Source organism: Astyanax mexicanus, chromosome 5, assembly GCF_023375975.1.
Source record: "Astyanax mexicanus isolate ESR-SI-001 chromosome 5, AstMex3_surface, whole genome shotgun sequence".
In the NCBI taxonomy this organism is placed as follows: Eukaryota; Metazoa; Chordata; class Actinopteri; order Characiformes; family Acestrorhamphidae; genus Astyanax; species Astyanax mexicanus.
Genome location: NC_064412.1, coordinates 27,755,883 through 27,767,978, shown reverse-complemented (window position 1 = coordinate 27,767,978; position 12,096 = coordinate 27,755,883). Strand labels below are relative to the sequence as shown.

The following is a 12,096-nucleotide window of genomic DNA, read 5'->3' as shown; positions in this document are numbered from 1 at the left end:
CATTTGTGCACACACACTTTGTGATAGTGTAAGCACACATGGCAGCAGTGTTAGTAGGCTTTTTTTTTTTAACCATCATGCAACACTGATCTAATGAACTGGAAGTTCTTGTCATGTTGGTCAAACCAGGATCGTTCACTTATTAGGTGTGACTTTGAATTAATGCATTCTTTACTAAACCAACATGTACTTTAGCTCCAGTGTGTTTCTGTATAGGCACAAAACCTCACATGTGTTTGTGTTTGTTTAGGGTCAATGAGCTGGAGGAGCTGCTGAAGGAGCAGGAGGCTCGTTCGGAGCTGATGATGGAGGCAGAGTTCCGGAGGCACCGAGAGGCATTCAACAAGCTGGAGAGAGACAAAAACACACAGATAGAGCTGCTCACCAACCGGTAAACTAACACACTTTTCTTTGAGTGATTACTTTAGGTACATTAGAGCTACAGGGCTTTGAGTGGTCCAGCGGACAAAAGCGCTACCACTTTGATCAGGAGATCAGCGGTTCGAATCCTGTTCATGTAGCTTGCCATCAGCTACCTGAGCCCTGAGAGAGCACGATTTGCCTTGCTTTATGTGGGTGGGTAGATGGCGCTCTCTCCCATGTCGATTAGCACAAGGCATCTGTGAGCTGATGTCTCGAAACCGAGTGCACTGTGATGCTACTCGGCAATGCTGCATCAGGCAGTGGCTGACTTCACATGTATCAGAGGAGGCATGTGCTAGTCTTCACCCTCCTGGTGTTGGGGCATTACTAGTGATAGTGAGCTGTGTAAATTGGGAGAAAAATGGATAAAAATTTAAAATAAAATTATTTTTTAAAAAGTACATTAAAGCTACAATTTTTTATTTTATTTTTTTATATATAATTACTCCTGTGAATAATCAATAATTTAGTCATAATTGCAAAAAACTATTAGCCATGAATAAAACACTCCCGTCAAGTGCATTAGTGAAACTAATGACTATTTTGGTTTTCAACTTATGTCAATCAATTTTTTTAGTTAGTTGATTACACCAGATAGATAGATAGATAGATAGATAGATAGATAGATAGATAGATAGATAGATAGATAGATAGATAGATAGATAGATAGATAGATAGATAGATAGATAGATAGATAGATAGATACTTTATTAATCCCCAATGGGGAAATTCATTTGTCCAACAGCACACAAATAACAACAACAAAAAACAAAAACACACAAAAAACAAAAAACATAGACAACACCATAGACACTGTGTTGACTGGATGCAGAAATATAGATTTCCACCATTAGAGTGTGTGCACTAGAGCCGGTTGCCTTGTACCATCCTCAAACACAATTGCCCCTCCTCCCCACTCCCCTGCTGTCCAGCGCTCAGATTGCACTTAGTGTTCCATGTCCGAGCACGCTTACAATGTGACTTTTGTGTCCAAGAAAAGTGTTGCTACTCAATCTGCATGACCTGCCCAATTGGGACTGCACATGAACATCACAAAGAATTGTTTTACCAAAAACCTCATGCTTCTAACGTAATATAAGCCATTTTGACCAGGCATACAGTCAGAATGATACATCCTTAATGTAATTTTTATGTAGTACCATTTATTATGTGTAAGTGTTAAAGTGGTTGTTTTGTTGTCAGAGTCCAGCAGCTGGAAGCGGAGAATGCAGAGATGCTGCTAAATGTCAACAGGCTGAAATCACAGACAGAGAAGCTGGATGAGGTGTGTGTGAGAGAATTCACTAAGTCTGGATCTTTTTCTCAAAGCAGCTGATATAACTGTGTTCTCCTGGGAGTCCTTGGAGAGAGAAATTCTGTATGCATGTTTTTCCAAACTCTCCTTAATATCAGTATATATTTTTTTTATTTCATTTGTTTGTGTGTATTATTTTTGTGCCTGCAGGAGAAGCAGCGTATGACTGATAAGCTGGAGGACACCAGTCTACGCCTGAAGGATGAGATGGACTTGTACAGGAAGATGATGGACAAGCTGAGACAGAACCGGAACGACTACCAGAGAGAGAAGGAAGCCATGCAGGAGGTGAGAGAGCACCATCTAGTGTTTGACAGAATACAAACACCACAGAGAAGGGTTTTCTGTGTGCACTCTTCAAAATCTTAAAAAGTTCTAGAGGGTTCATAGACTAAAACACTTAAGTTATTCACCTCCTTACATCTATATCATAAGCATGGTTCTTCATGGAAGCAGCTGGTTCTTCTATGGCTTCTTCGGTGGCTACTATGACAGCAGTCTACAGTAACACAGTATTAGAGACACAAAAAATGTACTTTTCATAGTTATAAATTTTTACATTTATTTTTCAAAATATCTCATAGTAGAGCACATGGTCATCCATGCTACAGCACCCCCTGGAACAGAGAGGATTAATAGCCTTGTTTTAGGGTCCAACAGTGATAGCGTAGCAGACCACAGAACACACACAAGACTGTCTGCCTGAAACTCCATTTATATATACGCTTAAACGTGAATGATAGAACGACTGGTTGGACTAAGCGCAGAAATTAGCATTTTTACGCTGTGGTGTTTGGTTCTGAAGCTCGCTAAGCTAAGCTAGCCTCTAGTAAAGAGTATCTTGGTTAGTAAGCTAGATAGCGTTAGCTAACAGGTTACCAGCTAACACCACAGCACAGACCAAGTTCCAGCTAAAGGAGGCTCAAATTGCACACATTTAGAAGATAAAGCTTTAAAAACCTTAATCCAGGTTTAATGGCTGTGCCTTTAACAGAGCATTTGAACAGAGCACATTGCTAAACTTACAACTATGGTGGACCTGTGTTTTTTTTGCCCTCCTGTTTTCAGAGATTGATGTCAAATTTGTCAGAGAGCACCCCCATCCTGTGGTCATCTTAAATGCACATGAAGGAATGAGCTATATACAAAATCACTGAAGAGCCTTAGTTATTTATAGTAGATGCAGAGTAATTTATGGCACTGTATTTTTCTCACTATCAGGCGCACTATCAATAAACGTCCATTTTCTGGTCTATTTTTAATTCATGAGGTGCAGAGAAACAGAGGTGTTGCCATGTTTTCCTTCTAATTCAGCAGGTCTCCCTGCTGGTTGGCTAAATTAAGTAAACAAAACTGTAACATTTTCTTTTAAAGTCAAACAAGTGCTGGATTTTAATCTACACAGATTTCTCTCCTAAAAACTGTTCATTTGGGTGAGTAAAGCGCTTCTGTTTATTACATTTACAGTAAGCCTAGGTTTTTAGGTTTCCACTAAAGCTAGCTAAGGTTAGCAGCTAATGCCTCCCCGACAGCGCTACACTGAGGAACCCTGAGTGTTCGGGTAAGCCAGGGTAATATTAGCTAGCGGTTTGTCCCACATAGCTTGTTTTAACAGGGTAAACACGCAGACTACAGTCAAAAATACTCACCTCTGAACGATGAAAGAGCTAATGTGGTTAGTGGCTAATACTAATACTGCTCCAGCAGTGCTAGCTGGGGTTCACCTCTGAACAGCGAAAGAGCTAGCGCTTAGCACGGTTAGCTGCTAATGCTAATACTGCTCCAGTCTCGGTCCTAGAGAAACTTACTGAAACTCCTTGCTTAACACTGCAGTTCAGCGGAGTGGCTTTACTGCTTCTAACAACCTGACTAGTAAAATTCATATATCAGGTGTACACAGAGACTGTAAAAAAGATGGACGCCATGTTGCCGTTCCCATTCATTCAGTGGAAATGAAGCCAAAATCTTCTGCCATGTTGGCGATCCTGAATCCTGAGTCTGCACTGTAGAGACCAGAGGAGGGAGAAAGACTGTGGAGAGACCGCCTACTCATTTAAATAAGCCCGCCCCTAAGGGCTGCCTCCACAGAGCTCACACAGTCTATGGTCCCACCCATACAGTCATTGGTCCCACCCCGGCTAGGTGTAACTCAGCCCTTTTACAATAACCACACCTTTTTAAACAGAGCTGAATAACGTTTTAAAAAACGTGCTTATAAATTGTTCTGTTTTGCCATTAAAACCTGTGGGAATGGGTGGGGTTACCCAGCTTTCTGCAACCGAACAGCAGGGGGCACCCGACCTGTGGTGGCTTTACTTTTGAGAGACTATGCTCTGTCCAGCTATACACAGTGGCGTACAGGATTATAAGACATACTGACAATTTTGGGGAAAATTAAAGAATTTTAAGTGCGCCTTATAGCGAGAAAAATAGGTAACTACTAAATCAACTATAGATTATAAGGACTTTTATAGCAGTTACTAAATCTTTCTTAATAGATTAACCATCTGACAGTGATTATCTGCAATAGATGTTTCAGTTCTTCAGTCATTTCTAGTAGATACTGAGTCATTTGTAGCAGTTACTGAATCCTCTCTGACAGATAGTAGAAACTATATATTTTATAATATACTTTATCTTTGCGGACTTACTGGATATTAGGTATTATAATTTAAACTCAATATAAGCTTAGGGTTCCACCCTCACTCATTTGTCAAGTAAGCCATCAGTCTGCTTTTAATTCCCCACAGTGGAAGATTTGTGTCCTTGGCCTAGTCTCATATCAGTGTTGCCCAAACCACAGTCTAAACTCAACTGTAGCCAAAACAAGAACTCAGAAATGCAGAAGTGAAGCCAGGCTGTTCTGAGTCAGATTGCTGGGATGGTTTCAAAGGGGGTATAATACATAAACACTTTAATGCTACACTGCTCTAGTTAAAAGCCAGAGTTCTATTCTAGCTCTGAAAACTCCTGAGCCAGCTTTGTTCCTGCACGCTCTTTGGTTGATTACCTGCATTATGTGCTAAGAGCTGCGCTAAGACAGTTTGTCCTGTTCTCTCTTTCTGATTTTGTGTTCGTATGTGTTTGTAGGTGATAGAGGACCTGAGGCGAGAACTGGAGCACCTGCAGGTGTTTAAACTGGAGTCAGAGCGCATGGGACGGGGCCGCAGTTCATCAATCAGCCTATCAGAAATTAGCACGCGCACACGAGAAAGCGAACTGGAACAGGAGGTCAAGAGGCTCAAACAGGTGAGAAGCTAAGAAAAGAGGGAGAAATACAGGTGTGAAATGCAGGCGAGAAAGTCAGACAGGTAAACAGCAGCAAAACGGGTAAGTAAGAGAGAGACAGGTGAGACAAAAGAGATGGAACAGGTTAGAGGAAAAGTGAGATACTTAAACAGGTTAGAGAACTGAGGTACCTGGACAGGTCAGATGAGTAAGATACCTGGTTAGGTATGAGATGATTGACCATGTCACATAATTACCATCTGTAGTCAGATAAATTAAGAACCTGGATATGTCAGACAGGTAGATAACCTGAATATGCCCAACAGGTCATACAAATGGAAAAAAGATGGTTGACCAGGTCACATAAGCAACACCTGTACAATCAGATAAATGAGGATCATGGGTAGGTGATACAAGTGAAACACCTGGGAAGGTCCATCAGGTGAGGTATGGAGACAGTTAAGACACTTGGTCAGGTCAGACAAATAAAACACCTGAAAAGATCAGACAAGTGAAACATCTAGACAGGTCAGACAAATTAGGTACCTGGTTAGGAATGAAGGGTCAGGCAAATTAGATGGTTGACCAGATCATACAGGTAACATCTGTACAAGTCATGCAATCGAAGAATGTGGATATGTCCGACAGTTGGGGCACCAAATAGATCCCACAGATAAGGGACTTAAAAATCATGAGTTTCTTTGATTTTACCAAAATGAAAACCTTTGGAATATAATCAAGAGGAAGATGGATGATCACAAGCCATCAAACCAAGCTAAACTGCTGACAAGCAGTGTGTGAGATTGGTGGAGGAGAGCATGCCAAGATGCATGAAAACTGTGATTAAAAACCAGGGATATTCCACCAAAGATTGATTTCTGTACTCTTAAAACTATAAATATAAACATGTTTTCTTTAAATTATATGAGATCTGAAAGCTCTGCATATTATTTTGTTAGTTTTGTTTTTCTCTGCAAATAAATATCCTAAATGACAATAATTTTATTTGGAATGTGGGAGAAATGTTGTCTGTAGTTTATAGAATAAAACAACAATGTTCACTTTACTCAAACATCTGTCTATAAATAGCAAACTCAAAGTAACTGATTCAGAAACTGAAGTGGTCTCTTAATTTTTTCCAGAGCTGTGAGACAATTGGTCAGGTCAGTAAAATAAACATCTGGATAGAATAGGTATCCATGAACAGGTTGGACAAGAAGGGTATATGGTTCGGTTCAACAGGTCAGACAATTGTCGCATAAATAACACCTATATAATCAGACAAATAAAGTATGTGTATCAAACAAGTGAAGATTTTTGAAAAAGAAAAAACGCACACATAGCCTGATTATATGTGTGTATGCATGCAAAGTTAATGCTGTGTGTTTATGCTGTGTGTGTGTTTGCGAGTGCAGCGTTGTGTTTCACAGGAAGTTCCCCCTGACCTCCACCAGCGAGTGTGTGTTAGCACAAGACTCTGTCGCAGTCTGGTGGTAAAGCCTTGTTCCCCGCGCCCTCTAAATAACCAATTGTAACCGATTACTAATGACAGCTGCCTCCTGAGGCACTAGTCCTGCCTGTGGAACTATGATTGAGAGGTCACAGCCATGAACAGGTTTTCATATGGCCTATCATATTAATATCATGTGATATGAGCATATCATTTGAACAATTATTTGACAGAAAAAAACATTGTTTCTACTGGACAATTTGGCTTGGACCTAGATATAAAACAAGGCGGCCCATGAAAACATACATTACTTACAAAGATCAGTCATAGCGCATTAAATGTACGTTATCTACAACAGCTTGTTTAATTATAAGGAATTAAGAGAAAGAAAAAGAAAGATATGGGCTCTTTATGTTTGTTATATTTAGATGTGTTCCACACTGTTTATGTAGGGAGTCCTCAGGAGCTGTATGTAGTACAGTCTTCTCCAGAGACGAGAATAATTTAGCCATATAATTTATACTCACCTCATCACTCACGCTGTTGATTATTCATCTGTAGTTCTTTGTCTCCATTACTGATGACTGACACCACATCAGCTACCATAAATAATTTCACCTTTAACTCATTTATAGACTCTCCATTATAATGTACACTTTCCATTTGGTCTAAAAACTAAAGCCACTAACTTAATTTGTGTTCAAACACTCTATGACTGCTGGGTGTGGGGATATCATTTTTGAACATACACATAATGTTCAGTTAATAATAAAATAACTTAATTTGCAGGTGCTAGAAGGTAACTTTCTTGTTTTTTTTAAATTGAAACTTTTTTTAAGCTGCTAAAAAGCTAGCATGATGTATTTGCCAATAAAAAGAAGCCTGAGATAATAGCGTTCCATGTAAATTGTACATTGACAGAAATACAGCTGTTTTACCGACGCCTCCACTTTAAGATCGGCAGTTTCTGACTGTTCTGTGTGTTTATCTGTGCAGGAGAATCAAAAGCTGAGGGAACAGAATGAAGAGTTGAATGGTCAGATTCTCAGTCTGAGTCTGCACGAAGCTAAGAGCCTATTCGCCACCCAGACTAAAGCACAGTCCCTCGCTGCAGAAATCGAGAACGCTTCCCGAGACCAGGTACCGTATAGCTTTTAAGAATGTGTTCAAAAGTAGCCCTACAATGAAATCAACCGGACAGCCTTTTTTATATTTTGGCTTGATTTGTTGACTAAGCAGTTGTCTTCCAAAAGTAGATACTGTGACATGGAGCTACAGTTTGTCAAGGTTTGATGGTTGGATGAATTATATTTAATAGTGTCTCACACATTGTTTTTATTTCCACAGTTAATGGAGGCTTTAAAGGAGCAAGAGGAAATAAACTTGCGGCTCAGGCAATACATGGATAAGATTATATTATCGATCCTGGACCACAACCCGTCCATCCTAGAAATCAAAACCTAGCAGCTAGCAACAGAATTACAGTAGCAGAAGCTAAAGCTGAAAATACTGTACACACAGCCCCCATGCTGGCTTGGAGGTGGACGTTGCGGGTCGAACTGGGCAGCGCTTTTCCAAATGGATCTGAACTTCATGCTGTGAAATAGACTTCGTTTTTTCTTCACTTCGGGACACACTGGAATCTTTCATGCACTTTTTCCATTTCTAGGACATACTGGTCACTGCTGCTCTGTACAACCGTGGGAATCACACTGGAAGGGCATTATGGGATTGTGTGCTTTAACACTGGATGTGGCCCAGACAGTACAGCCTCGCTATAATGTGCAGTGGGTAATTTTTTTACAGTTAAAACAATACTCAAAAACCAACAGAAACACTGATTGTGTTGATCACATCTGCCCAGTGACGAGTTGTGTTGAAACAGTAAGTCGATCAGAGGGAATATTATGTAAGCTGTATGCGTCCTTTCTTTGAAGGTGTAAGGAAAGTCCAAGAAAGAGAGAATAAATATTAAAGAGAAAGAAAAGGAAAGTGTGAGACAGAAAATAAGTATTGAGTATATTATAAGAAAGGGCAGATTAAAGCCACTGCAAAGTGTAGAACGCAGGAAGATGGAAACGGCAGCATCTGAATGTTCACTAACTATTCTGAATGTGTGTGAGTAGTAGTGTTTGGGGATATTTCATTAGCCTTCTTGTCTTCATACACTATCATTCAAAGCATTGTTTGTTTTTTAAAGGAGTACTTCAGAACATTTTATAAGTCTAATCTCAATTTAAAACATCTATCACAGGGTAACCCAGTTACCATAACTGTAGTTTAAGCATGTGTCCTTGCAACTTAGAATGGGACAAAAAATGTTAACTCAAAACTTGCTGATATTAGAAACTAATGGGTAATTGCTTTAACAAGTACAAAGAATTGTAAGAATATTTTTATTGTAGTAATATATAAAATATATAATTATAACCATGAACTGCAGATTTGGTTGAGTTTAAAAGGTGCTGAAGTATTCCTTTTATCCTTAAAAAGGTCTTGAAGAAATATAGAAATCATTTTTTGAATCGTAAGCTGCTGTTCCAAATTGCCTCACTGTAATCAGGGGTTTTCAGATTTTATTTAAAAAATATTCCTAAATATTTCATCTTTTTTAATGAATCAAGTTAGTTGGGTACAAAAAAAATCAGTTAATGTAAATCAGCCTTTTTCAGGTGCTGTAAAATTAATTGTAGATTGCTGCTGGGTCACTTATTTTGTGGAATTATGGAAAAACAATATGCAGTTTAATATAATAACTTTTGCACAGATTTTCAGTTATTTGTTTGTGTTGCTTACGTAGGGGATCTTCCATATTTTAGCTAGTCTTTCAATAAGTCAGTTGTTCACAATCACTAAGCTTCATTTACTTTCCTTGTTTTGCACCATGAGCACATTTAGTTTTAAGGGATTTTCTCAAATGTTTTCCTTTGAGTATTTGTGCCTTTTCTGTTGCCTTTAGCACTGATAGACTTACTGATTGTTTAGTTGCACATTGGCAAGCTGTTTAGCTTTAGCACACCTTTTAAAATCACAAACATTTCAGTGCAAGCTTTGTAAATACTGTACAGGATTATTCACTTTTTCTATACTATGTGCCACTCACCACTTTTACATTAATTATTTAGTCTTTTGTACACTTTCTGCCATTTGATAGGACTTTTTGGGTGTTTGTATGGTTTAGACATTTGCTCCAATAGCTGGAGTTAATGACATTAATGGCATTATCTACTAGCGTAGTGACAGAAGCTACATGGTTAAGGCCTGAATGTTAGCAAGCCATTAGTCCGGAACTGCTGCAATAAAAGCTGAGCCTGAGATTTAGCTGTGCTGTTGGCATTCTCACAAACAAAATGTTTTATTTTTGCTTCATTTCGTTCAATTGTATTTAATGTAATCATCCCAACTGAAGTAAACTAACATGAGTGTTAAAATCTTGTTAACACTATAAGTAGGATGGTAAGATAGCTACGCTCTGAAATGCTGCAGAATTAGCATTGAAATAACTAACATGCAGTCAGCTATGTGTAAAACATCAAACATTATATTCAAGGCTGTATATTTGCAGTTCCAGACTATGAAGACGTTTTTACGTATTGCTAATGCTAGTCTGACCAGGCAATTGTGGCTTATGAAGTCACCAGTCTAGTTCAGCCTCATCACTACCCAAAGTCCTTTAACCGTCATTTCTGATTGTTTTGTTGTCTTTTCATCTTCGACAAGGGAAACCTTTCTTACGTTTGTACATTTTGTATGAATGTTGTAATGGCATTTCATGTGCAGCAATATTTTAAATGCAGTAGCAGTAGATCCATGATTTTGCTCTGATGAGAGCTTTGTTTAATTTATTAATGTAACTTGGAGTAATGTTACATGATTTTTTCTTTCTTTTGTACCTTTATTTCAGTTTGTTAAACAGTTGGGATAAACAGCACAATCTCTGGATATAAAGGGCAGGATTCCTAGACAGGGATGAAGACAAGTTTTAGACTATGTATTTTCCTTTTAAATGCAAAATTTGCAGTTCAAGATCTTCAATTGAAATGCTGTTTTGTCTAAGACTAGACCTACTCTCTGTCTAGGAAACTGCACCTGAGCAATTGGGACAGACTTGTCTTTTGAACTTTTGAAATAAATTCTGAAGAATTTCTTCTATGTTGGTCTGTATTTGTTACATATATTCTTTGCAAAAACAGTCTCTCTCCTGAAGCACTGCATAAAAAATAAGGTTTAACATTAATGGGAAATAAAGAACAAAACACTTCGCCTATTGGTTTAATATGAGACGCAAAGTTTGCCAAATAAAGATTGTTCCGTATTTTATAGGACAGGTGGCAACCATATACAGACTAAAGATTTATTTAAAAAATATGTATATTTTTCTTTTCCCAGACATTCATATTAACAGTATATTTTAATCCCTGTGTAGTTCACTATCAAATGTTTCAGTACCAAAGACATAATTAAAAAAAAAAAATTAAACACCACTAGCCTGATAAACTAGCTCTGGCTGTATCTTCAGCGTCAGTTTACCAAACCATAGACAGACTAAGCAACAATCAGTCAGCAGTCACCTCTATAGGCATTTTTAGTTGCAGTAATGCTAGCGAATCTGCTGTCTAAAATCGTTTTTATAGAAAAAAGGGACTGTCTCGCGGGCTTCCTCTATCGGCGGCTCATTTTCAGCTCTCCATAAACCGGCTCTGGTGGCGCTCTGAGGTCACGTGGGGTCGCTCGGCCAATCCAGTTCAGGCTCAATTCTCAATTAGCAATTTTGGGTGCGGTAGCAGGAGCTAATCTCACTCATTAGGGGAACTTTCCAGATCCAGGAGCTAAACTTCACTCAGGGCTTCGGGCCAGATAAGAGGTGTGTGGATCTGAAGCAGCAGAATCAGCACACTGTAAATAATCAGGTAAGATCATTGTTAAAAGTTCGTTAATACCGAAGCATAAACAGTAGTTCACTGAGTTAATCACGTCATTTTTAACGAGCCAATCAATGAAACCGTAGTTAATCTGACCCGGAGTTAAACTGGCTGAACCCTCCGCTCAGCCCTGAGTTTAAAACATTAAAATATGCAAAACTCGATCAACAGTGTTTTATTGATTGATTATTTATGTATATTATGAGTGCGGACGGTCAACTGAGACTAGGCAAAAAAAAGTAAACAGCGGATTAATTAACCTAGTTTAGCTAATTAATGAATATTTAGAGATTCTCATTATCACATTGCTTTATTATTTGCTTACAAGATAGATAAAAGGAGTTCTGTTTTACACTAAATGGTTAACGTTAACCTTGTGTAATAGTGTGTAAGTAACTATAGTTATGGTAAGTTACACATTGATACATGCTTCTTACCGGCACTGCGCATGCGCCGAACCATATTTTATTTTTTTTTCATAATAAAAATCCGCTTTCCTGTAATTGTCACAAAAGAGGCTAATAAACAAACTATAATAAACAATAAAAATATGGTTTCTAGCTTATATGACCATAACTTACAGTGATTGAGCCTAATCTAAATATCCTACCTACACTTCTGCCGGTAGCATTTTCTAATATGGTGCTTTTTTGTGTTTTTATCTTCTAAATATAGTTACACTGGGGTAGCACAACTTTTCAGAAAACCGGATTCCTCATTTTACCAAGTCTTTTGTCAGCTGGGGTTCAGCGTGGGAC

The 12,096-nt window shown here is 38.5% G+C and overlaps 1 protein-coding gene across 3 annotated transcripts in view; it reads left to right on the top strand.

Annotated features, from left to right (window-relative positions):
• rab11fip4b (RAB11 family interacting protein 4 (class II) b) overlaps window positions 1-10,568 on the top strand; it is a 42,033-nt gene extending 31,465 nt beyond the window's left edge. For 2 of the 3 annotated variants that reach the window (XM_015601607.3, XM_022675219.2), the window contains exons 8-14: window positions 251-391; window positions 1,627-1,708; window positions 1,889-2,026; window positions 4,829-4,987; window positions 6,382-6,459; window positions 7,413-7,556; window positions 7,764-10,568. In XM_015601607.3, the coding sequence (XP_015457093.3) occupies window positions 251-391; window positions 1,627-1,708; window positions 1,889-2,026; window positions 4,829-4,987; window positions 6,382-6,459; window positions 7,413-7,556; window positions 7,764-7,880 (859 nt within the window). In that variant the 3' untranslated portion in view covers window positions 7,881-10,568. The remainder of the gene's footprint in view (window positions 1-250; window positions 392-1,626; window positions 1,709-1,888; window positions 2,027-4,828; window positions 4,988-6,381; window positions 6,460-7,412; window positions 7,557-7,763) is intronic. The other variant, XM_022675220.2, reaches the window with a different exon arrangement.
• The last annotated feature ends 1,528 nt before the right edge of the window (window positions 10,569-12,096 follow it).